Source organism: Thamnophis sirtalis, unplaced genomic scaffold (genome assembly GCF_051295495.1).
Source record: "Thamnophis sirtalis isolate CommonGarterSnake01/CBP01778 unplaced genomic scaffold, rThaSir2_p1.2 scaffold_5, whole genome shotgun sequence".
In the NCBI taxonomy this organism is placed as follows: domain Eukaryota; kingdom Metazoa; phylum Chordata; class Lepidosauria; order Squamata; family Natricidae; genus Thamnophis; species Thamnophis sirtalis.
This window is the reverse complement of record NW_028261385.1, coordinates 107,171,160-107,198,769: the sequence shown is the minus strand read 5'-3', so window position 1 is coordinate 107,198,769 and position 27,610 is coordinate 107,171,160. Positions and strand designations below refer to the sequence as shown.

The 27,610-nt window shown below is 37.9% G+C and overlaps 1 protein-coding gene across 1 annotated transcript in view; it reads left to right on the top strand.

Annotated features, from left to right (window-relative positions):
- The first annotated feature begins 2,831 nt into the window (after positions 1 to 2,831).
- Positions 2,832 to 27,610, top strand: part of CASR (calcium sensing receptor) — a 57,485-nt gene continuing 32,706 nt past the window's right edge. Inside the window, exons 1-2 of the mRNA XM_087716465.1 lie at positions 2,832 to 3,037; positions 23,377 to 23,840. Coding sequence (XP_087572591.1) covers positions 23,656 to 23,840 — 185 coding nt within the window. The 5' untranslated portion in view covers positions 2,832 to 3,037; positions 23,377 to 23,655. The remainder of the gene's footprint in view (positions 3,038 to 23,376; positions 23,841 to 27,610) is intronic.

The window sequence follows — 27,610 nt, the reverse complement described above, 5'->3', positions numbered from 1 at the left end:
AGGAAATCTCTTGCCAAGAACACACTATACTTGCCAATTTATTTATTTATTGTTTTACTTATTTCCCCAAGATGGTATTGGAGGAACACTGAAGTTATTAAGAATATAGTGGCCAGAATTGGAAATTCCTAGCATTGAGCAGTTTTAAAAACAAAACAAAACTGTATTTCTGCAGACTTTGTCTTCAAAATAGCAGGTTTTTCTTCAAGAAAAACAAAGTCATATAAAAAGAAAAGGAACCTTTTCTCCAGATGGAATATAATTTCTGTCATAAGGCTTCTTTCACACTGTTGTATCTTGAACATTAATTTCCTTCCAAAATGTTTGCTTAAAAACATCTGCTAATGTACATTTAGCTGAGCTCTTTAATGTAAGGTATTTTTCCACATCGTACCTCACCACCTACTTATTATTATCATGAGCTCAGATTTTCTGACTCTTGGGACACATATCCTTGATCCATGTATATTACTATGGGTCATTGCCTCAATGCTTCAACTGAAGAAACCTTTTTATTATAAAAACAACGGTGCAACTACAGGAAACTAAAGAAAAGAGGAGCAAAAACAATGAGTAGGAAAATTCCAACATTCAAGTAACTCTTGGGATATTTCAACTAATTCCTTTTCCTGACTTAAATTAAAAGTAGTGAACTGTAGTCAAAATGGAGTTTCTTTCACATGTGAGATCCAAGTCAGTTGCTCTAAAATCTCTAAAAATGTAACTGTGTCATGGTGTTGAGCTCCACAGAAAACCCCATTAAACTGATTTGTATGTTGAAGAAGGAAAGCTGAGCAGAAAGCGACTCCTGTGATCACTCCTCTTTCGGGCATGACAAGACAAGCCCAAGAGTTATTGTAATCTATACATATAAGGATAATCTGACTCACCTTCCCAACAGAACAAGGAGGAATGGATCAGTGGTGTGTTGTCAATTTTTTTACTACCGGTTTGGGCTTGCGCGCATGCGCAACACTTCTGCGCATGTGCAGAAGCATCCGGGTGGGTGGGCAGAGCCTCCCATTGCCGCTTGTACCAGTTCACCTGATCCAGGCCAAACCGGGAGCAACTCCCCTCTGGAATGGATCCAGAGGCAGGCCTTCTCAATTGCTGTCCCCACTCTATAAGGTATTCTGGACACTAAAATATCATTCCACTAAGTAACAAAAGACTGGCTCCTTATCTTTTGGAAACTGAGAGCTACAGCATACAACATAGAATAGTAACCAAGACAATGAACATTTGCAAACTGTTCAAGACAAGCATCCTCCCCTTTGCACTGAAATATGCATAAAAAAACAGGCAAGAGATTTGTCACCCTACATTGCCTATGCACATAGTCCTTGACTTACAACAGTTCATTTAGTGACCATTCAAAGTTGCAACAGCACTGAAAAAAGTGACTTATGACTGCTTTCTGGGTTACGATCTTTGAAGCATTCCGATGATCATGTGATCAAAATTCAAATTCTTAGAAAGTGGTTCATACTTATGGCCATTGTTGGGTCCAAAGGTCTTGTGATCACCTTCTGCTACCTTCTGACAAGCAAAGTCAATGGGCAAGCCAGATTCACTTAACAATCAGGTTACTAACATCAACTGCAGTGATTCACTCAACAACTGTGGCAAGGTCATAAAATGTGGCAAATGTCTCACTTAACAACAGAAATTTGGGGCGCAGTTGTGGGTCATAAGTCGAGGACTACCTGCATGCAACCTTCTCATTTGAAAGCACAGTTACTTACTGGAATCCTTTTATTACTGTATAACCTTAATCTTTAGTATATTTCAGGGCTTTTAGATTCTTGCTCCTGAGATAACTATTTCCTGTTTAACTTGTAACAATCTGACATATAAATAAGTTTTGCCCCATTTTCTCTATTTTTATTCTTTTGTAAATGTAATTTAGACGTTAGCAGCCTGGATTTTCTAATCTGGACAGGATATAAATGTTAGAAAATAAATATGTAAAATGAGCTGAGCTGAGCTGTAGGTTGGAAAGTTTCTGAATTAACTGACAATATACTCCAGAATAAGGCATTGTGATTTCTCCTGAGGTACATAAAAGTGTAAAATGAAAAAAAAAAAACCCTATTACCCATGTTAGTAAAAATCAATTTCTCAACATATGTATTATATTTTTTTAAAAAACATTTAAACAGTTCCAGTATTATTGTTAAAAGATCATTTATATAACTTAGAAGGTGATTATGGCACATTTCTTGCACATTATTTTTTCTGCTAATTTACATAGATATAATAAAAGTTAGTTTGAGAGTTATCCAAGATTAAATCTAAGACTTTAATTTAATATTAAATTTAATATTCCCATGGGACTTTAAAGAACATTAACTTTCAGTATTAACAAAATTGATGGAATATGTTTCAGTCTCCTTAGAATTTGGACACACTTATGCCTTAATTCCTTACATCTAACAACCTAAAAAAACAACAGGAAGGGTGCCTAAAGACATGCATGAAACTTGTTTGCTTCTCTCTTTGAAATTCCGAAATCAAATGGCACCCACCGCTTCTGGCTGTGCAGCCCAAAGGACCACTTTCTATTCATCTAATGAATATGCAGACCGCCTGCGCCCTCATTCAGGGCCCCGGAGCGAGCGAGCTCCTTCGCGACCCCCACCGCCCGCCTCAGGGTGGAGCAAGAAACTTTTGCAATCTTGTGGTGGGACTGCGGCTGCCCCCTCCTTCCCCGGCACTGAGTCGGCACCCGAACAGGGTTCCCTTGGCCCTTTCTACTTCTGCAGCGGTCTACCGACGGTAGCTCAACAAAACTCAGCCTCGCGAGGGCAAGGCGGGCTGGCGATGGAGAAGGCTAAGCGCGCAGGCGGCTCCCAGACAGGTGGGCTGAGGCTGGGCGCTCTATGCGGGGCTCTGCCGGTGGGCTGGCCCTGTCTCCCTTCTCCGTTGGGTGCCTAGACGGCGGGGAGCTTGCAGATCCATTTCCCTGGCAGCAGTCCGGATCCTGGACGCGCGGGTCGTCGCCGGGACAGGCGGGCGCTGCGTTCTTTCCTTTGGGGTAAGAGCGGCTGGCGTTGCTGCGCTCGGTGGCGCTCGCTTTCTAAGCTTCTAAAACGGGAAACTAGATAGAATAGCCACTTTAGGGACGACAGCTGGAGCGGAACATCTGGCTGGTTTAAAAAGGTTAATACGTCTGGCCTGCGCACATGGCTTGGCTTTTGAGTAGCGCATAATGGAGGAATCTTGGACCGTGTTGCAATCCTATACGCACCCATTTCCTTAGGCTTGAGATCCATCGCCTGTGGTGGAAATCAACTGATGGACTTCTACCGGCTCTCATGCATTGGGCAGTAGCCACATCTAGGGCATATCGGGGTCCCATTATGTTCAGTGGGTTTTGATTCTAGGTAAGTTTGCATAAGAAAGCTGCCCCAGGGTTATAATTACCAATGGGCAGTCAGGGAACGGCCTTCAGTTCTGCAATTCTTACTGAGCACTTTTTGAACACAAATCTTGTGTATGTGCCCATGCACACACACCCATGCATTAATGGTTCCCTAAATCCAAGAAGAAAGGGCAGTTGGATTAATTACTGGTGGAATAAAACTTACATTGGGATAACAGAACGAAACAAGGTATTTTAGTAACTTATTATTAACTATCAAGATATACAATGGTTATTATCTTTTTTGAATTGGCCTTAAAAGTTTGGTTTCAGGGCCTGATGCAGCCACCTTCCCTAACAATAGCATCTTAGGTAGGAATAAGGACAGCGTGCCGATTGGGAATCACAGTTCCATCAGAACTGGAAGATGCAAATTTGAGAAACTTTCCTTTGTGGTGATCATCACCTCAAATTATATTGGACTGTTAAAAAGCTTTTGAGATCTCACCCAGGGTCAGATGATTGCAGAAAAAATCCCTACTTTTGCAAGTGAGTCATTGTTTTCATGCTAGTTCTATACATAATCGCTCAGGAAAAAAGTCTTGTATTCCATGTCTGCAAATCTAGGATTGCAACTCCTTTTCACTGTGTGTTCTTACAGACCACAGGAGCTGAAGTCTAAACTTATTCATATGGAAATTAATGCCATTAATAACACAGAAATTTACTCTTGTACGTACAATGTACTCAAAATTCATCTTGCAGCTGAAAAATGAGATTTCCTAAAAGAAAGCAATGTTGATAAACACAGTTTCTTTTAAAATGATTTTACTACGGTAATACTGTCATGTGATATGAAACTTTTGAAACTACAGTAGTTTTGATGCTTTTGATTGGTTTTCTAGTGTTTTTGAATATTCAGCTATGATTTTCAGGTCTGTACCTGTTGTGCCCCTTTTATATGTGTCAATGCAGGGTGTGTAAATAGGATAGGTTAATAAACCATTGCCACTTTTGATAAAAGCTACATTCTAAACAAAGCAAGTTTTCAATACATGAAGGAAAATGGAAAAAAAACAAGGCTGCTCACTTCAATAAGATTTTCTAAACTGTGTCATTTAAGAATGAAGAAACAAAATTCATCTCCCATAAATAAATCTCTCTTACACACATATACACATCACTTGTTCTTTAATTGTAGATTGTGGCACTTTTGACTTTTCGGGATACAAAAGTTGCCACTAACTACAGATGAGCAGGAGATCTGACTGGTCTACTGACCTGTATTGCCTGATTTATTTATTTAATAATAAAAATGCTCCAAGTTGTATACGTAGAAGTGCCTACTCCACTTTTTCTCCCCAACAGGGAGTCTGAACTGAAAAAGAGTGACTGGCTAAAAATGAGTGCACTTCCATGGCTGAGACTAATGTTAAGGTTCAAATCTTGATCTCCCCAATCTGGTCCTCCCTTTATCCCTTCATGGCACATAAGAGTCCAAAGAAGAAAATGTGTGTGTGTGTGACTGTTTAAACCAAGTCATGATGTTGTAATGTAACTCTTCCCTTTACAATCTTACCTGTGATGTTATGATTCTTGTATCAAAGGACAGAGTTTGTGTTACGATGTCATGACGATGTTTTGTCATGTTGGCCTACTACAATTGGAAATGGATCCTTCAGCCACTGTACCTTGCTGACTGGCTGCATGGCCTATATACATGAGTGAATGAGACTGATGAAATATTAATTAGAGGATATTTCCCCCCCCCCCAAGATTTCTTTTTGTTTTCTCCAATAAAATCACTCATTGCTTTGAATTCTAGTAATTACTTCATGGGATAACATCAGCATTATATACCAAAGACATCAAGTGATGTTCATTCTTTACCTCAGAAAGGATGACAGCATTGCAGAGATAATGTCTCACTACCATGGATTTTTTTAAGGAAAGTTCTATGAGGCAACTCTGCTTCTTTTGTACATCTGTTATGACATCATACAAGCATGATAAGGGGTGGAAACTGCCTCATAACACTGGCTTCATCATGCTGATTAAACCATTGGATCCTAGAGAAGCCACTGCTGTGATAATTATTTTAACAGATTCTGGCAGAGAGGTTGTTCTTATTCTCTCAATTAAATACACTTAAATATGTGATTTAAAATTTTACAAAAACATTTGTAAATTAGTGACTCCTCTGGGTTTAGTTGAAATGTTAGAGTGAATGCATACATTTATTTCAAGCAAAAGATTTACAGTTCGTGATCTGAAGAGTACACCCTCTTGATCTCTGCCTAATGTTTAAAAGCATTGCAACATTAAGGATAGTTGTAATTTATTCATTATATAGGATATGATCCTATGTAAATAAAATACACCACTGTTTATTACATTTCATCATAGCTGAAAAACCCTAGCCTAGGTACAATCTCAGCAACTTCTATATGTGTGGCACATATATCTTCTATATTTTATGGCACATGTATCTAGGATTATTACTTAATCATCTTAATAATTTAGTAATTATTCTATCAGAAGTTTAGCAACCTGTAATAAATTCTGTAATTAATAATAATGCAATTTAAACCATTTCAAATATTTTAGATCTCCTATATCGTAACATTTTTATTTTATAGCTTTTTAGGTCACCCTTTATTGTATGGAATTCTCCTAGGATTTTCTTTACTCCCACCCATCCCCTCCCAAGCTTGGTAGCTCTTTTTGTAGAACTGTGTTTAAATTTGGTCACTGAGCCCAGTAAAAGTTTACATTGTGTATTATGTTGGGAGCAGGTGGATCACCACTTAACAGGCAGATGAACCATCAGAACTTCTATCTTATCTGGTCTGAACTCTCCATTTATTGGCTCTCATTCATACCAATCATAGTTCACCCTACCTGCATAGAATGGAAACCACTTACATTCACTCCACCCAGTTGCTTTCTGGGACACGATAATCACAACTGCTGCCCCTGAAAATTCTGGTATTTTTCCTCTCAGTAATAGACTGTCAGTGCTGCAAAGATGCACTATATCACTGAAGAGGTATGGGGCACAGATACATTTGCAGCTAGTGATTTCCATGGAATTCAATTATGGAAATGGTGGTGCTCCTATACCAGGAGTACTTATGACATTTAGTAATGATGAACGAGATAATCTACTCTCCCTCGATTTAAACACAAATTTAAAATCTAAGTTCTCATTTTTAATGTGGCTCACAAACAAAAGGTTCAGTGGTGGGATTCAAAATTTTTTATTACCAGTTCTGTGGGCATGGCTTCGTGGGCGTGGTTTGGTAGGCGTGGCAGGGGAAGGATACTGTAAAATTTCCATTCCCACCTCACTCCAGGGGAAGGTTACTGCAAAATCCCCTTCATTCCCTATCCGCTGGGACTCAAGAGGCAGAGAATAGATGGGGCGGGGCCAGTCAGAGGTGATACTTACCGGTTCTCTGAACTACTCAAAATTTCCGCTACCGGTTCTCCAGAACTGGTCAGAACCTGCTGAATACCACCTCTGAAAAGGTTCTGTAAAGCTCTGGAGATGTCTGAAGGGAATATGACAGCTAGAATTGATGAGAATAAAACCAAGGAAGGATTCTTATAAGAGTTTGCAAGCCCATCTGGAGCAAATGGAGATACCAGAAATTTAAGGATCCTAATCAGTCTAAATCAGGCAGGCCAGAGTTTCCATGAATGGGTTTTTGGGAGACCTTTGTGTAGATGGTTTTCAGGTTTATGGAGATGAAAGGCATTGAGCAGTTAGGGAGGAGGGGTGACAGTATGCTAGATATGAAACCAAAGACATAGATTCTGGCTGGTTCATATCTGTGATGTGAAAAGTGGTCACTCCCCTCCCTAATTATTTAAACAAGCAGGCTGTGAAAAGAGATAATGTACACAATAGCTTTTCATGGACATGACCATAGTGAGATTATATCAAATTTCATTAGCAGGGGAATTCTAAGGACTTTGAGAATTCTGCAATATCTTTTATTAGAGGTTTCATATCCTCATCATGGGAAATCATGACTCCCACAAGAGACCATTCTCTGCTTGCTTCGGTGGTTGGAGCCACTGGGTCTATAATTATTGTGCCTGTGCACTGACACAGGGAAGTTCTTAATATGTAACTTCAATTTGTTGAAATGCAAGTAGGTTGAATGTTTGGACTCAATAAATCTTTGTGCCACAAACAATAGCAATTTTGATTAAACTCTTGCATTTTTAATGCATATTTATTCTTTTTTTTAAAGAAGAAACGCTCCAAATGCAGTGCTCCAGCATATGTGAACTATATAGATGCAGCACAAAGCAATTGAAAATCTCAAGCACTAAGATATTTATGAATGAACATCCGTGCCATGACCCACATTCTGTTTAACAGACCAACATGGGCTCCTCCTTAGAAGGGACAATGTCACCTTGAAATAGACTTTAGCACCTACTAGGTCTAAAAGTTCCTGTTATTTTCCAGCACTTTGGACACATTATGAAAAGATTTGGTTCTCTTGAAAACTCTGTAATTCTTGGAAAGATGGAAGGAAAGAGGAGAAAAGACAAGCACCGGTAAGGCTCAACTACAGCAGTGATAGGTGCACCATTGGAAGGACAGGCTGAAGGCAGAGTAACCTAATAAAAGTTTATCTACATGGCTGCTAAGGGTAGATGCTAACAGAGTCAATCATTTCCCCCCTCAAAGTTTAAAGTTCTTTATGCCCCTGCCAATATTATTATATAGTCACAAATATATTAACAGTTGTAACCCAGATTGTAATTGAAGGATTTGGAGATGGCCTGCAGTAAACTGAGGATATCATATAAAAGAATGAACAGTAACATATATACCCATAGTACAACAAGTAGTAAGGTTAAGACATCACTGTGTACATCTCCAGATCTCTCTTTCCATAGCCCTCTCATAAGAGATTTTCATTTGCTTTAAAGAAGCTGGATCTCTTCTTGATCGATATACATTTCTTAGGCAGTCGCTGTGATTTAAATACGAGTGATAGGGAATGTACTTTTGTCAGGGGTAGCTTGCCCCATTATTTCATTAAATATATAAGCTTGATTGTTTTTTTTTCCCTACTTAGGCTCTTTTGGCTTAAGTCTGGATCCTAATTATGCCTTTGTGTACTTGGTTAAAAAGGTGCTGAACATGATGAATTATTTTCCATTTGCTTTGTTACCAGGAAAATTGCACACACGGCATATGTTCTCATAATTGTTTTTGTCCACTTAAACACCTCCCCCCCTGTTTACACTAATTTCTTGCCTATTTGTAAGCATCAAGAAGGGCGAAGGAGGTTGGTCAGGGAATCCATATCAATTTATGTATAGTGACATCTTGGCTGTTTCTTCTAGGTCTGAAATAGACAGATCATCAAAACTATGACGGTTCTCCACACCAATTTTGGGAGAGGGGAGCAAAAGCATTCTTTGTGTTGGGGGTGATCATGATTTAATCCTATGTTGTTCTAAGGCAGGGAAAGGCTTAGATCAGGGGTGTCAAACTCGTGGCCTGTGGACCGGATGTGTCACATGCTGGTCATGCCCAAACCTGGTTTAGCGAAGGAGGAAAAGTTGTGATAGGTCACATGATGATCTGTGATGACGTGAGTTTGACACCCCTGGCTTAGATAGAGCATCCTTTTTCATTAGCCAGTGCAGCAATTGTCTAATGGCTTCTTCTAGGCTTTTCTTATTGCTGCTGTTAAGAGTTTTGGGAGAATATGTCTCAAAATCCTAACAAACCTGCCTGTGATAGTGCAAATGTTAATTACTTGAAGCAGCATGATTAGATTTAAAGATAATGTTGTGTAGAGGTTACAGTGCTGGACACTGAAGAGGAAGGTCAGATTCTGAACTCCAGTAAAGCTGATGTGGTGAACTACCTCTCAGCCTAAGCTGCCTTACAAAATTCTTGTCTGTGGAATCCATCTGCATAGCCCTGAGTTTGACGGTGCATCTGGTGTGTAAATGTAAGTAATGCTATTTTATTGCAAGCAAAAATTTTCTGTAACCCTCCTTCACCTAATAATAAGGTGAATGAGTAGGTAGCTATAATAGCTGAAATGCATATATATATATATGCCAAATAATGTAATGCTGAAATTTATTCTGCAATTTCCAAACTCTTCCCCTCAAGTGTTTTTGAACTTATAACCTTCTCTGTAACCATCTAGGGCCTACCTTGTTGCTCCTGCTTCCAGATCTGTAACCCCCCCCCCCCCCGGTTAGGCATAGCCTCATGGTTGGATTTAATCTGGGCATGGGATGGTAGAAGTGCTACCGACTCCCCAGAGAAGATTGTGTGGCAAGAGACAGCACAGCCCAGAGCTACAACTCTGGTAGCTTTGTAGCTAAAATATGTGGTCTTCTGCACCTCAGCATGAGACCATAGCTCCCTTTTTCTTTTTTAAAAGGAAAAAAAAAGCAAATGAGATTTTGTTCCTGACAGACTCAAAATGATACAGATAAATATTTGGGCTCTGATGCTAGCCTGATAGCGAAAGAATGTTTTTATTATTGTTTTATTTTCCTCTTGCGAGGAAAAAACAGATTCTGCAGATGAGTGGCTTACATGTCTTCTGGGATGTCAGACCTTATGCTTGATATATTGACAAAGATAGATTCATACCTTATGCAAATCTATGAGCAATTTGCTAAACAAGCTAGAGCAGCCAATTTCACCCATCACGCTACATCATAAACCAGGTTTATAAGTCATAATGGTTGGATTCCAATACCATGCTGAGCTAAAATCAAAAACATTGTTATATAGTTGAGTGTGGTGTGTGATCCCTTTTAACACAGCTTCATTTGTTAGATGCCAGAAGGCTTACCTCACAATTGCTATTATGGCACTAATTCATGTAACTAAATCCATACTCCCCTTTCCTTTAGTGCAGTTGTGAGGAAACTGCAGGCTTTCATTTCCTTATTAAATTATCTATAGCTTGTAATGCCATTTAGAGCCACCCAATTCAGAATAGTTTGATCAACCAAGTCAACTTTAGATGGGATTAATTTAGAAAGCACAATGGTACTAGCCTCCTTGTGGCTGTATTAGACACAAAAGAAGTAAGTGCCAACAGTTCAGTGGTGGGTTTCAAAATTTATTAGAACCTCTTCTGTAGGTGTGGCCTGCTTTGTGGGAGTGGCTTTCCAGCTATGTGACCGGGTGGGAGTGGCTTGGCAGTCATATGACTGGGTGGGCATGACCAACTTGTAAAATGTGGTGAAACTCACTTAACAATGCTCTTGCTTAGCAACCAAAATGTTGGGTCAGAAACTCTGGCATTTGAAGCACGCAACTCTTAAAGCTGTCAAGTTACAAGACCCTTGCACCCCTAACGCTTTAGAAAAAAAAAACCCAGGGGTGTTCAAACTTGACAGATTTAAGACTTGTGGACTTCAACTCCCAGAATTCCTCCTCTCACTCTTCATCTTGATGATGTGCAGACGGGCAGGGGGAGGCATCTGGAACCGGTTCTAAATGGCACTGTAGATTTGTGGAACCTCTTCTATAGAAGAGGTTAGAAACGGCAGGAATCCACCCCTGCAACAGTTGTTTCTTATTATCATGAGTTCTGAACTGGCACACAGAATAATTCAGCAATGGATCTCTGTCATCAACCCTCAGACTATAATTGCTAGACAATGTGTCACACTAATGCTTATTTCATTAGAAGAAATAACAAGAAAAAAAGGGATAATGCACTCACAGACAGAAAAGGCAAGCTTATTCTCCATTAGTGGCCTTGTGGTGTTGATATTTCCAATTCCAATGATTTTTATTTTTTTTCTTAATTGAATATTTTAGAAGAACAAAAGTTAACTTCCATGTTTGTTTGTTTGTAGAAGTGATAGTACAAATTCTTTTTTCTTAGAGATAGAAAGGCAGATAAGGTTTAGAATGCTCTCTGAATTATTCATTTGGGAATTGTAACTTTAGAAGCTTCCTATAATTTTTCCCCAGGAAGTCCAAACTGAAATACCTCATTTTATTCCTCACAAGGAATTATCCTTAACTGATTGTTCTAATAATGATGATAATGCCATAACCCATTGAATCATAAACTGATCTTTGTATGTAAGGTTTAACAATGGGAAAATCTGTTGACATATCTGAGAGCAGTTAAAGTTTGTAATGATGCCAAATTTCTCTGGTGTTTAAATAAATTTGCCAGCATATAATCATGGCTATATTATAAATAGCCATTCTTTTCTTTTGCAAGAGTGTTAAATGAGATTCTGTACATGTAATTACAGCATTCAGCAAACCGCAAACCCCGAGAAAGCTTTTCTGTATTAAATTTCAATTTCTTGAATATTAAAACCCTGTTTTCCATGAAAAACTTGTTCAATGTGATAACATGATGTGACTTGTAAGTGGGCATAGCATTAATACTAAATAATAGTAAATTGCAAATTTAAATTATTTAAATTTGCAGGCCAGGGCAGTGTGATATCTGTATCGTCTCCTGGCCAATGAATATATATTATGGCAAACCAAGCTACAATTCTTAATGAAAATTCCAGTATTGTCAGATAGGAAATGAATATTTTTGAAGCATTTGTCTTTATGTTGGTTCTAAAACTTTGGTGACTATCTGACAATAGTTGTAATTTCAACTGGTCAATGACTATTATATATAATTTACCCCAAAATATCATAGAGGTAATAATCTTTTGCAAATTATTTCAGTTGACCCAAAGAATTAAAGTATATTGGCCATCGTTTTCTACAGAATTTGATATTAACTAGTGTATTATTTCTATAGATCTTCCTCTAATAAATTAAAAACTTATTATAGGACTATAAGAACTACAACCTATTGATGTTGAAAACTATAACAATACTTGTAACTGGTTATCTTAACTATGGTAAGTGTCTTATGAACTATCTTAGTCTGAGTTAGTGTGTCTAGTTCAGTATAGCCATTGGTTCCCCAAGGTTTTCAGAGATTGGATTGTCTCAGTTCTATCTGGACAAAGTCTTATTTGAGATGAGCTAAGTTCATGGTGACTTCATGGATAAGTCCATGTGGTTTTCATGATACAAGCATGGCTGTTATTTGCTATTATCTTCTTCCAAGCTTCTTTTTCAATATGCCAATCTGGGATACCAGGTCTGAGTCTGAGACCTGCATCCAAAGCAGAAGCTCCATCATGAAGCATCAAAAGATCTTCAAAATTTACAGATTAGAAATCATTGTGGCAGATTGCCAAATTCTGACCACTAGATTATACGCCTCAAAGAGGCATAGGGTTTTTCCAGCTAAGAATGTTATTGCATCTCATATGGTTTTTAAAAATGCTTTATAAACAAAACAATCAACAAAATATGTTAAGACAGATTGTATTTAAATGGCCACTAATGGAAGCAGCTTTTACATTATGCATATGTATGCACACTCAAGATAAGGATGCATTAGTGTTCCTTCTGCCCACTTGTTTCTTCACACCCTGTTGAGTTACTTTTCATATTCATTGCATGGATGCCTGTGATGTCTAGTTGATGGATTTATTGTGTGTTACTTCCTGCTTTGTTTGTCACATACCTCCCACTCAGTCTGTTTTTCTCAACGGGTGTGCCAAAAGAAGCTTGTGTAGGGATACTATATTTATTGTTCATGTCCAATACTGACACATCATCTTCTGTTTTAATACTAAAGATGAAGCATCAGATTGAAGATGTTAGAATGTGCTACGTTCTTCTGGTGCAAAGAGGTTATAAGCAGGGGCCAACTAATTTAACATATTTTTAAATCAACGTAGCAGAGTTGGAAGGACCTTGGTGGTCTTCTAGTCCAATCACCTGCTCAAGCAAGAGACTCTATACCATTTCAGGCAAATGGTTGTTGAGTCTCTTCTTAAAAATCTCCAGTGGTGGAGCATCCACAACTTTTGGAGAGAAGTCATTCCACTCAATTCATTAATTATTCAAACTGTCAAGAAATTTCCTCTTATTTCTAGGTTGCTTCTCTCCTTGATTAGTTTCCACTCATTGCTTCTGTCTTGCCTTCTGGTGCTTTGGAGAATAGGTTGACCTCTTCTTTGTGGCAGATTCTCAGTTATTGGAACATTGCTATCACCCCAGTCCTTCTTTTCATTAAACTACCCAATTCCTACATCCATTCTTCATATGTTTTACCCTTAATCTTAACCTTAATCCATTCATATTACTTATCTATACAGTAGGTAGTTGTTTGAATATTGTCAAGATAGTGTGAAGAAGCCTTTGAATATTTCACTCTGTTCTCTATGTCTTCACTAACATAAGAGGGACCCTCTGTTATTGTCATGATATGCAATATGCAAACCCTCTTCTAATTGACCCCACATCACTTCTATGCAAATTTCAAATACCTGAGATGCCATTTTATTTAGAACTCTTGCCTTCCCTAGGGAAAAATTGAGATAACATTCCAAAATATGGAGAGGAGCCCAGAAATTCTGCCAGGCGTTAGAACACAAATCACACTTGACCTGCCATGAGGCTGCAAATTGATGATGGCCGCAGATCAACCAAGCATGGAAGAAGTCAATCCTTCTGAAATATGTGAGAAAAACCATTTAGTCATCAGCTTCCCACACTAAAGTAAACACAGCCCAACTCACAAGATTTAATTTAATACCTATCATCAGGTATTAGGAAATGAAGAGGAGGAGGCAATTTACTTGCTTATGGGGAAACTTGTGGAATAAATGCACACTGATTTCTCCTCCTCTTCCCCCGCCCCCAATTCCCTAACTTTCAAAATCCAAAATCATGAGAGTGGACCAATACTGAAAAGGAGTCAGTGAAGAAGATGAAGGGGCAAAGATAGAGAACGAGGATGACTGTGATCTTAGAGAAGATAGCTACCTCAGGCAGGCGAAGCTGGAAAACACTGGCAAGGTGTTAGGGAACAGATGGGAGTGGGAGGCACAATCCAACTTTCTTGCAACCTCCCCTCCACAATAGCCTTCTGTTCCTGGCTGTGGGAAGGCTGCTGTTCCACTGTCGTCATTCCTCCACTCAGTTTCTGTTACTGGGAACAAGAGGGATGCTATCTTATTCTTGGCTTCAAGCAGCAAAATGTCTTGGACTAACAACAGATGGAAAACATACAAAGTAGATTCAAGTCTTGACACAATTACTGTACATCAAAATGGATCTTTTGCAGTGGTTGCAGTAGTATCAGAGGCAAAAGAAGAACCAAAAGCAGGGATAGGCTGTGTGCTTCGTGGTCACAAAGTAGATCTGGCTCACTTAGGAAGCTGAGGCAGCAGGAGAGTTTCCTTATTTTGATGTGGTGTTTCAGTCAAAAGGGGAAAAATGCAATTCCTTAAAAAACAAGGTGCAAATGATAAGGGAAATACTACCTAATAATGGAGAAGGAAATAAAAGGAATTTTAAATCTTTATTTCTAACCACAAAGGAGTTATTTAGAACAAAACTAGGAAAAATGGTAAGATTTTGAAGCATTGACCAATAAAGACAACTATTGTACATTATCTAACAACAACAAAAGAACTGATTGAAAATTTTGCTTTCTTTACACCTGTTAATGTTTCACTCTCTTCCCTCTTGTGATGTCATTGCTTTATTAGTAGAACAGTTACCATAGAAGCCATCAGTGTGGGCAAATTTTCCAAAATGTTAAAACATTTTTAGCCCTTCTTTTTGCATCACTGAGATAATGGCACCTTAGCCGTATTTGGTCTTAGTTTCCCATTCAGTTTTAAAGTTTTCTTGAGAGAGAGAAAAAACTTGGAGGAAATGGTAATTGTTCTAAATATATAGATCTCTTCCCCAGACCAGTGAGTGTCTGGACTTTTATTCTTATAACCTTTGATGATTCAGCTTTGATGCTCTAAACATGAAAACAAAGTTTGAAACATCTAAAATGCAAAGAGCAGAATGACTGGAGGGATACCTAATCAGTGGAAACCTTACTAGAAATTAATATTTAATCATAAGTTTCTTTTTGTGACTCTAATTATTCACTTTCAGTGAATTTGATCTGTTTCATTTAGCCTTTGAGACCTAATAAGCTTTCCTCTTTGCTGACAGAGCAACCTCAGGCTTGTTATCTGAAAATCAACCTGGGCTTGTTCTGCTTCACTTCAGTATCTCCCACAGGACAACTGTTAGCATTTGAACTCATCTGGGTCTCTGAATACAAACACAGGTGCAACTTTCTCATAATGCTGACATAAAGGGAAAAACTTGATTAAGTTAAACGAAGTAAAAAAAAACATATGGAACAAATATGGGCAGGAACCTTTAAAAACTTACATTAGAATCATAGAAAATACCAAATGACTTGCTATGATATTTATTGACATCTTCACTAGATTTAGAATTTTGTACATCTGTGTATTTTCCACTGTCAGATCCGGATATCCATTTCAACTATCTCATTCAGAAAATCCTTTGTTGATTTTTAAACTGCTTCGGCATGTTTCCTCATCTAGAAGAGAATCTAGCATCCCAAAACTAGATGAAAGTTAAATTTGGAGCACAGCATAAAGAGATTCTCCAGAACAATACAATCATCAATGTATGTGTAAAAGGCTTTTCCATGTAAGCAGTATTAAAGTTGATTACATATCTGATATTCTCTGGTTTCAGGAGCTAAGCACAGTTGCTCCTAATTAGCATTGGACCACTCAGGAGGCTGTGAGCTGCAAAAAAATATGGGAAAATAAAACTTAAAAGGTCTCCAAAGCAGGGAATGATAAACTACTACTGTTCTGTTGCCAAGGAGACTGCAAGGATGTGTCCACAAAGTTTTTTTAAAGTTTTTTAAATTTTTTAATCAGACAAAAACAAACAAAAACATAAACATATACAACCTTCTGCCATTTCACATAGCGTGTCATTTGGTTACAAGATTTTGTGCATCCTTTCCATGGTCACTACTTATAATTATATATCAAATCACAAATTGTTCATTAGATAAACATAAGTATCTTATTATTATATATCAATTCTTCAACTATAATTATTATTCCTTAATTTTAAATAGAATATTCTAAATATTGAATTCATGCATACATCATTCCATTATATCATTCTAATCTGTTTAACAATGCTAAACCCTTATAGTATTGCATATATCATTCTATTATTCTTAAAATATAAAAAATTCTTCAATATTTTCCGTTACTATGATTTTTTATCAAACCATTAGTAAAACAAATCCCAATCCTTATAAAATTGTTCATCTTCTTGTTCTCTAATTTCAAATGTCAATTTACTCATTTCCGCCCATTCCATTATTTTTTGGATAATTTCCTCCTGCATTAGTATTTTCTCATTTTTCCAATTTTTTGCAAATACAATTCTAGCTGCTATTAAAACATTTACAATCAAATATTTCAAATCTTTGTTGTATATTTCTGGTATAATTCCCAATAAAAAAGTATCTGGTTTAAAGACTATGCGTTTTTTTGTCAATTTCTCCAACCACATGTGGATCTTAGTCCAATATCTTTTAGCTCCTATGCAAGTCCACCACTTATGGTAATATGAACCCGGTATCTGATGACATTTCCAACACTTTTCTGATTTGTTCTTGAACATTCTTGCTATTCTCGTTGGGGATAGATGCCACCTGTAAAGCATCTTATACAAATTTTCTTTATATGCTGTTGACCTTGTCATTTTGTAGTTTTGAGACCAGTTTCTACCACTTCTCTAGTTCAATCCCACGCCCAAAATCCCCCCCCCCCGGCTATCATAGATCCTTTAACCTGTTCTTCTTCTAACTTAACCTCTAGCAACTGCCCATAGAGTTTTTGAATTACCTTTTCGTCAGTATACATCAACATTTTATCTAACTCCATCATTTTATCATAAAAACCTTCCTCTTTACAATCCTTGTCATATCTAGCTTGCATTTGCATATATGAAAACCAATTCATCTTTATACCTTCCTTTTCCAATTCTTACATAGATTTAAGTTCACCCTCTGCATTCAATATTTCACCATATCTAACTGTTTGTTCCTTTTTGTATATTATTGTGTATGAAAAAGCTTCAATCGTTGCTAGCCAGACTAGAATTTTTAAATAATATTGTCTTTTAACCTTCTCCCAATTTAATAGCAAGGCCTCCCGTAGGTAATGTCTTCTAAAATACCCCTGCGTTTTAGTTCCCTTGTACCATAAAAAGGCATGCCATCCCAGCAATAGATCATGTCTTTCAAGAGTCAATAATCTGGTATTCCTTAGTGTTATCCATTCTTTAACCCACATCAAACTTGCAGCCTGATAGTGTAGTTCCCAATTGGGCAGGCCCAATCCTCCTCTTGTTCTTGCATCTTGTAACAATTTTAATTTTATTCTTGCTTTTTTCCCCTGCCATATGTACTTCAACACTATTTAATTTAAGTCATCAAAAAATTTATTCCCTAGTCTAATTGGAATCATCTGGAACAGATATAAGATTCTAGGTAGAATGTTCATTTTAATTGTAGATATTCTCCCTATCATCGATAATTGTAACTTTTCCCATTTCTTCAAGTCCATTGCAATCTGTTGTTTAAGTTTATAGTAGTTGTTATCTTTGAGAGCACTGCATCTTGGGATGTGTCCACAAAGTTTTCAAGGGTCCGATTCAGTCATGTTAAGAATTCTGAACAACAGCAATTTTATATCAGTGAGAATGTCCTAATATTGCTAATATCTTTCCTTTCTTGCCAAAGAAAGGCTGAAATATAAAATGTTTCCAATTATAATTGGAAATAAATAGTTTATACAAGCTCAGACTAATGTGCTATCTCTGTTTTTTGGGGGGAACCCACAGTTGGCTATTGTTATCCATGCCTAAGTAATATTCAAATTGGCTGCTACATTTTGACCAAAACACGTGTTAGTTTCTGAGACCATCTCAGGTTGCTAGTTTCTTTTAGAGTCCTAACTGGATTAAGACTAAGTGTCAGCATGCTCACGTTCAGAGAAGAGTAGCAACAAACATCTTGGTAATTTCTTGGTAACTGGTTGTTGCAGAGAATCTCTGCTATCCATTGAGGCTCTCCTTGTTGTAGAGGGTAGGATAGATTCTTCTCAATTGTTTGAAGAGTCTCAACAGATAAAAGAAACTCTGCTAGACACAATTGCCCTATTTTTCGGAGTATAAGACATACCTTCCCCCCCTAAAAGAACGTGGAAATGTTGGTGCATCTTATACACCGAATACAGCCATTTTTAGCGTCCCGAAGCCCCACCCCTGCATCCCATTTTTGTGAAAAATAGGCAGAAAAATGGGCCGTTTTTCACCAAAACAGTGTTTTTGCTTTCCCCCACCCCCCAGAAGCACTCTGCAGGCTTCAGCAGGGCTGGGGGAAGGGAAAAATGCCCCCATTTTGGTGAAAAACAGGGATGTTTTTGCCTTACCCTAGATCTACTGAAGCCTGCAGAGTGTTCCTGGGGGCTGGGGAAGACAAAAACCTTTTTTCTTACTTATCTCTTCAAAATGTTGGTGCATCTTATACACCAGTGCGTCTTATAGTCCGAAAAATACATCATGTGCAGGGGTGGTGTATTGTTCTTTCTAATCAGAAGAATGCTGAAGAGGACTGAATTTGCCCCTTTTTAAATCTGGCAGCCATAGCCATATAACTGAAAGCTGTCCTTACCCATTATACAGGATTTGTGTCGGCAACAGCTCAGGAGTCAGAGAGCTGTAAAAAAACTGATAATAGATGCTTTAGAAATATGAATAAATTAACCTTTAACATCTGTCTTACCATGTTTAAGTATATCTTGTTCAATTTTATTTTAAAAAGTTAAAAATAATTCCCATTCAATATTTCTTTAAAATATCTGTTCCTCCCCAAAGGTTGTATTATTGTCCAGTTACATTCTGTTTTTTATTCTTGTTCTTTTGTCAGTAATTTTAAGATCAAATAAAAATGAGAGATATTATCAATTAAACTTTAATAGATTTATAGTAATGGAGAAAAATGGAGAAAAGGGAAAAGAGAAACAACTTTTTTCAAGATTAGAAAGAAAGTAAAGATAAAGCTGATCATAAGCCCTTGGCAAGATTAATTTACAATATCATTCTTGTTAACTTAAAGGTAAATCCTGTACAGTGTTCAAAAGGTTTTTACACTATGTAGAAGCATTTCATTACTTCTTTTTCTTAAAGAGAAGTATCATTTTTCATCTTCTAGCTGCATTCAATAATGGCTCTTTCAAAAACTTGCTTTTAGCAGGAACCTTAAAAGCTTCTGTGTGTTTCTGGAATGTGTTACTTTGATACATTTGTAAAATGTAGGACATTATAGCAGGAAGAATTGGCCTTCTCTAGTATAACATCCGATATTCCTATTTTTTATGTTTCTTTAAACAATCCTGGGAAGTAGGTCGCTCTTAGAGCTGGAGACTGCCTAGATGAGAAAGTAGTGTGTATGTGAGTAGAACTAATGGCAAAGTTCATCACTTAGATTTCCCCGTGTAACATTTCTCCGTATCAAGCAAAATGATTTCCAGAATAGCTGCAATTGATTCAGAGGAGTGAAAACAAAAGAACGTTGAGTTGAACGAAAGCAATTAAACATTTCAGGATAAGAATCACCCATAAAACTTTGCAATGATGCTGTGTGAGTTTTGCACCTTACTTTTTCGTATTTGAGCTGATACCATTCATAACATTGCAGATAGCATCAGTTTTTGAAGAAACACTCTTAAGTGCATGCTTAAAACTTAAAAAAAAAAAAACCCAACCAAAAACCCTTTTCTTTCCAATGGCATAAATAAGCGCCACCAAGCTAGTTTTTAATCACACTCCTGCCCCTGCATTTTTCCAACCCAATTAGGCTATTACCAGAATTAAATGAGGCATAGAGCCTCCAAAAGTCACACTGTTGTCCCGGAGATGGAACGTATATTGTGGTGGACGTGGCAGGGAGGTGAGCTGATGCTGCTCAGTGGAGGGTGACTCCAGGTGTTTGTACATTCCAACCTGGGCAGAAAGATCACCTTCACAGAGATGTAACATAGCAAATATTTCCCTTCCTTGCAAGTTTGCTTGTGTGTTTTTTTTTAATATATACTTACCAAAATCAGTCTTCAAATGATTCCTACAACACACCTAACTGGATCAGCAAGCTGTTGTGGGTGTACCACAACAAAAACAAAGGTCAGTGGATTCAGTCAGCTAAACCAGTGGGTTAAATTTAACCCAAAAGGGTTAGGGTTAGGGTCACGCATGGGTTGAACTAATGCCACCCAGTCAATTGTGTTGGAGGAATAGCTAAACTTATGCAGTTGACCTTTACATGAGTCTCCATGTAAAAGAACCGGAGGGGGAAAAGTGGCTGAAAAGCAGGAGTCTCCATTTCTGAACTTGGTGCCAAGGCTTGAGAGCGCAGAATTGAAATACAGGTCAGGCACTATAGACTGGCCTTGCTTATTCTACCTATCTGACCAATGGAGAACGGCTTGGTGATGCTGTGGCACATTGTGTCTCCTTTGGTAGGATACTAGGCGCCTTTTAAAGAAAGTGAAGGAAATACCCGTAATTTTTAAACTGCTGACTTCTGACCCAGTTAGGGTGATTGTGCATTGCCAGAATAAGAGGTAAAGGGATTTCACTGGGATAGTGGCTGACTAGGTTAAGTATGCCACGAGGAAATCAGACTACTGGGTTAATAGGACTGAGATTATTATTATCCCTGAGGGAGTATTCCAGGAAATCACATATTACTCTTCATCATAACGATGACTTGTTCAGGCTGCAATAAGGATTAGATTATTATAGCCCCATGCTGCATAGTTTTCTACATTTAGGCAGAAGATTTTCTTCATAGACGTACCTTGGAGTGTTATGGGGAACATATTACTGGGTCTCCACAAGTCTCCCCCCCACCAAGTACAAGCTCATTCCTAGTGCATGTTTAAAGCCTATTTTGGCATCTGAGATGCATTACTATTGAGTTTGGTCTTTCTGATGCAGTGGGTGGCACAAAAAAGCATTGGGGGCACACGCATTTCCTATTTCTGCACTTTGCAAAGGAACTATTCCAGACTTGTTAGCTGCCACTTAGTTACTTTTTAGTCTCATTTGTGCTGTCTTCTATAATTTATTATCTCAGTGGATTTTTTTCCTGAAATTACAGAAAAAATACAACCTTTGTGAGGCTTAAAGACAGCTATTCTGCTAAAAGCAGGAGAGGCAGTCCTTTTATATGACTAATATAGATAATAAGCGATGCTTACAAGTGAAGAAACCATTTGTACCCTCAATTTCCTCCCACCCCCCTTATCTCAGAATTTGGAGACTGCCTAAGAGCATGGAGACAGTAGAGTCTAGCTGGTTTTGGCCTTATTCCTATTTTCTTCTTTTGTGTGATTGCCAGATCTGACACTGGGAGAATGAGGCTGATTTGTCCTTCAGATCAAGGAAACCCAAGGAATCAGTTTTCCTCTTTTGTTGTCTGAGCTATTTAAAATATTCAAGAGTCTGTCTGAGTGTGGTTCTACCAATTTTTTCCTGTAGCATTTCATCCAACCTACAAATACTTAAAGTGCTAACATGATGGTTTGTGAGTTATAGACATAAGATAGGAGTACCCTGTTTTCCTGAAAATGAGCCCTCCCCGCAGATATTGCAACCCAGCAGCAGCCATGAGGTGACCACACTCGCTGCCTCCTGCACCTCAAAAATAATAAGGACTCCCCAAAAATAAGGCCAAGCGCTTATTTTGGGGGTCAAAAGAAAATAAAACCCTGTCTTATTTTCAGGAAAACATTGTAACATTTTAGAATGGCTATGCTTTTCCATTGTTTTCCTTTATTTTATTTTGCATAATGGGAGAATGAGAAATTAGAATGAAAAATATATTGGAATTGTAAATAATGGAAAGTTGTGCATTGAATAGAAATGTCTGCTGGAGACTTCCTTCTTTTCCTTTCTTTTCTTTTCTGTATAAATATTAATTTAACAACTCTTCCACCAAATGGTAGTAAATGGAGAGAAAAATCTGTCCACTTACTGTTTTATAGCATAGGGGAAGCTTCTTTGTCAAACATGAAATATTCACTTAGTTGTGGTGGTGCCTAAGAGCCATGGTGGCATAGTGATTAGAATGCAGTACTGCAGGCTAACTCATTGCTCACTCCAGGAGTTCGATTCTGAGTGGCTCAAGGTTCACTACTTCTGCTGACTGCCACTTGACTGCAATTTGGCAGTTCAAAACTCACCAGGCTCAAGTTTGACTCAGCCCTCCATCCTTCCAAGGTTGGTAAAATGAGGACCCAGATTGTTGGGAGCAAGAGGCTGACTCTGTAAACTGCTTAGAGAGGGCTGTAAAGCACTGTGGAGCAGTATATAAGTCTAAGTGCTAGTGCTATAGGTCTATGAGGCTGTTAAACCTATTTTTCTTTGTGTATTTTGGTATGGATTTCTTTATATAGATTCACTGTCAAATAATAATTTCAGCAACTCATCACTCAGTTTCTTTAAATGGCTATTCTTTATGTCAATAATCATCCTCCTTGAACTGGATGCACATTTTGGAATTTCTCATTGATTATTGTTAAATAGGGAGCACTTTAGCTGGTTTTTCACTTGGGGAAAATGGATACTGAAACTAAGACACCATTGCTAGGGATATCGTACCTAAATTTATTTGCTTGCTATAGGTAAATATAATATGTTGGACATTTATTCATTTTTTCTATATGTAAAGCAAATGTGATGTTTTATAAAATAATTATAAGAAAAAAAACTTAAAGCAGCTTTATAACAAGGCTGTGATTTGTGACTTCATGATTTGAAGATGTCTTCAGATGTATTTCTGCAAATATATGCCATAAACTTTATTACAGTAATTTTGACATTTTACTAACAAGGCAAGAAAGAAGACACCGTGTAAATCTTCACGCTACATGTCTCTTTTGTATTCCTAGAGCAGCTGGTGTTTGGGAGGGATTGATTCTATGGACAGTTCTATACTTTGTAGACATGATTTTTTTTTTACATTTCAATATTGTTTTAGGAAGTCTTGAAGATGAATTCTACGTAAACTGCTAGTGATACTGAAGAAGCAAGGAATTGCTGGATCAGATAAATTGCAATGGAGAAGTCCACTGAAGAGACATCAGAGCTATCATTATTGTCCAGCGGCTTATTGGACTTCAAGCCTACCCATCTCAGCCATAGTGTGTGGTGTTTCAAATAGGAAAAAAAATATGTCAAATTATATTAGGCTTATGTTGCTTCTTAGGTACCTGATTTGAAATTTGCAACGTAATTCCTTTTATATAAAGGAGGAACGATGACTTTTTATAGTTTCTGTTTGATCCTCTTTGCACTTACTTCGAGTAGCTCTGCCTATGGACCAAATCAAAGGGCACAGAAGAAAGGAGACATTATTCTTGGAGGATTGTTTCCCATTCATTTTGGAGTGGCTGCTAAACACCAGGATCTGAAATCTAGGCCAGAATCAGTAGAATGCATAAGGTAAGTCCACAAATCCCCCCCCCCCAAACTCACTGATCCTCCAGATTCGCATGCCAGAGGCCTTAATGGTGTTAAGATTTCTTCTAGATAATAGTTATTAGTTTCAAAAAAAAAAAAAATCGCAAGCCACTTCCAAGCTTGTAGGGAAGGAACTGAACTCTTATTATGTCTCCCACACCTTGGGCTTTTTTGAAGTATTTGACTTTTAAAGTAGCGGTTTCAGTCAGATCTGGCTTTTATTTACTGAATTTGACTATATATGCAGATTTTCAAAACAGTATGTGGCTTACAAAATAAAATATAACTGTATTTGATATAAAATATTCAATTCAAATAAATCTGTAATGAGGTTTGGTTAGCCTTAGAAAGCAGCTAGTACATGAAACTTCTCATTGGAGGGGATCCTGTGTTTTGGGGGTGACTGGTAGGAAGCCTGCTTCATGTGTAATTTGAGCCTTGCATCTCTAACCATTGGAATGGTCAGCAAAGTTTCTTAATAATTGTTTTTTATATTCTTCATCCTTAACCCAGAAGGCACTTCTATTGCTTTGATAGTAGGCAGGAATATTTATGAAGTAGTAGATTTAGAAGTAGGTTGAAAAGAAGAGGCATCTGACCCCATGCACTTGTTTCTCTTTTGGTTCTTTTAGCCAGCAAAGCAAAGCTGGCTGAGGAATTCTGGGAGTTGAAATCCACAAGTCTTAAAGTTGCCAAAGTTGGAGACCCTGGTTTAAACTGTTCCTGACTGCTTTATCACTTTTGCCTTTGATGTTGAATACCAGACTGGATCAGAACAAAGGCCCTCTCATTTTTTCTTTAACTATCTGTTTTGCACATAGTAAAAGAGTGTATTTATTTATTTATTTATTTATTTATTTATTTATTTATTTATTTATTTATTTATTTTATTAAATTTATAGGCCACCCAATGCTGAAGGACTCCGGGCTGGAGGAACAAGTAGAACTGAATCTCTCATTGTTTTTTTTTTAATGAATATTTTAAAAAACAAACTTTTACAAATATTTACTTCCCTCCCCCCACCCTCCCCCCAACCCCCCCCAACCTCCCCCCCCCCGACTTCCCAGAACCAATACAAGGTATAAATCTTTAACAAAAACATTCTAAAATAAGCTTAAAAAGAAAAAAAGTTAATAACATCTTTCACTTTAGCTTTAACTCCTTGCTAGGCTAGCTCTAAACAATTTATATCATTCCTGGTTTCTTTAGTCATAAGCTATCTGAAATTTCTTAGTCCCGTATTTATTTTGAGTATAATCAATCCATCTTTTCCACTCCAGTTTATATCTCTCGTTTGAATGGTCCTTAAGATATGCAGATATTTTAGCCATCTTAGCTAGGTTTGTTATTTTCAATGTCCATTCTTGAATAGTAGGCAACTCTTTCTTCTTCCAGTATTGCACCACCAACAGTCTAGCTACGGTTATTAAATGCAAAATCAGTTAATCTCTACAACTGTACAATCAGTACAATGAATCTCTCATTGTTGAGGAGAATGCTGCACTGCCCTTGCAGGATCAGGTGTACAATTTGGGATTACTTACAGATTCCTCACCATCACTAGAAATGTTAATGATCTTCATGCCTGACAGCTGGTTTTTGAACTTTGTATCCCCCCCCCCCAAAATTAGCTTGTAACTCTAAAACTTGGCTAGGTTAGCTAAAAGATCCATCCATATTTGCTTTTCTGGATTATCATCAGAGGTGGTATTCAGCAGGTTCTGACCAGTAGTGGAAATTGTGAGTAGTTCGGAGAACCGGTAAATACCACCTCTGGCTGGCCCTTCCCCATCTATTCTCTACCTCCTGAGTCCCAGCTGGTCGGGAGAGAATGGGGGTTTTACAGTATCCTTCCCCTGGAGTGGGGTGAGAATGGAGATTTTACACCATCTTTCCCCTGCCACGCCCACCAAGCCATGCCCACAGAACCAGTAGTAAAAAAAAATTCACCACTGAGCATCATGATGACTTCACCTGCGACTCTTCTCTAGGTGCCCCACCAAATGAGGCAAGAGAGCCAATCAGAGAAGAAAGGATCTTTTCATGAGTGGCATTTTGTTTGTGGAAAGCCTCTCCAGAGATGTTCACCTGTCACTTTCATTATGGCCTTATAAGTGCTATGTGAAGACCTCTTCATTTTCATAGAGAAAATAACTTGTGCTATTTTCTTAGTTTTTAAAAAATGTTTTGTGTTCAGTTAATATGCTTTAATTTATACATTGTCTAGAAACATTTAAGTAACCAAATATTATAAAAAAGAACACACTAAATTGTATAATTCTATCCTGCAATCAGAGGTAATGATAATAAATTATTTAGATTTATAAAAATAAAAAAGAATGGTAAAGAGCACCTTAATGGCATTTCCAGACTAGAGGAATGAATTTTGTAATAAGGAATGCAGTTCAGTATAAACAAATGCAAAATTGTGTAAATTGGATTAAAAACCTAATCTCTACATGTGGGCTAATGAAGTCCAAACTGCCAGTGGCTAAGATAATTTCTGCACTAGTGATTTGCAATTTCTTATAGCATCACCTAGCTGTGGTTGAAATGAAGTAGCCTGTTTGCTTAAGCTGTTAAATTTGGCATAATAGTTGAGTGATTCTAGAAGATGTTATAAATAGAAATCACCTAAAAACATTGTCAGTGTTACAGTGTATTAATATGCTGATACAATGAAAATATCAACCCAATGTGTTGCTTATTTAAAATTATACATTCCATGTTAGGATTCATAAGAATTGAAAGTAACACTTCTAATATTGTAATCAAAGTTCTGCAATGATTTTGCTTCAGTTTTCCAATGCTTCATAGCAATCACACAGTCCTAGGAAAAACTATAGACCAGGGGTGTCAAACTCAATTTCATTGAGGGCTGCATCAGAGTTGTGTTTGACTTTGGGGGACCAGTGGGAGGGCTTGGCCAGGGTGGGCATGGCCAGCTCAACATCACGTGTCGGGAGCACCTATGGGGGCCCAAGCACTTTGCCACAGAAAACGGACTACTGAGCTCCGTTTTTGTCTGTGACAGCCTCCTGCAACCCTCTGCCAGTAAAAATGTGTGGCCCTCCCAAGCTCCGTTTTCATTGGCAGAAGCACCTTAGGCCAGTCCTCCACTGTTTCAAGGATGGCCCATGGGCACAATCTAAGCACCCCTTGAGCCAAATCAGGCCTCGAGTTTGACACCCTGCTATAGACAGCTACTATGTTCATGCTTCTATATATTCCAAAACACCTTTTGGAGACTGAATCTGAAGAATTATTCAGCCCTGACTGTAATTCCCTAAAATAAACATATAGTGGAAGACAACATATATTTTTGGCCACAATGCCTCAAGGGAGGGGTGTCATTGTGGCTCAGTGGTTAAGGTGCAGGTTCGAGACCTGAGCACCACATAACATGATGAGCTCCCATCCTCCACCCAGCTGCTGCTAACCTAGCAGTTCGAAAGCATACAGATGTGAGTAGATAAATAGGTACTACTTTGGTGAGATGGTAACAGCACTCCGTGATGCCATGCTGGCCACATGACCGCAGAAATATCTTTGGACAGTGCTGGTGCAATGGCCTTGAAACCAAGATGAGCACTGTCCCTACAGTCGGCAATGACAAGTGGAGTAAAATCCACAGGGACTCCTTTGCCTCAGGGAAATACTTTAAAAACAGTTAGTATTACTTAATAAAGTGTTTTTTAAAATAATAGATAAATCTATGTTAAAGTTGCTAATTTTGGTGGTCACATATTAC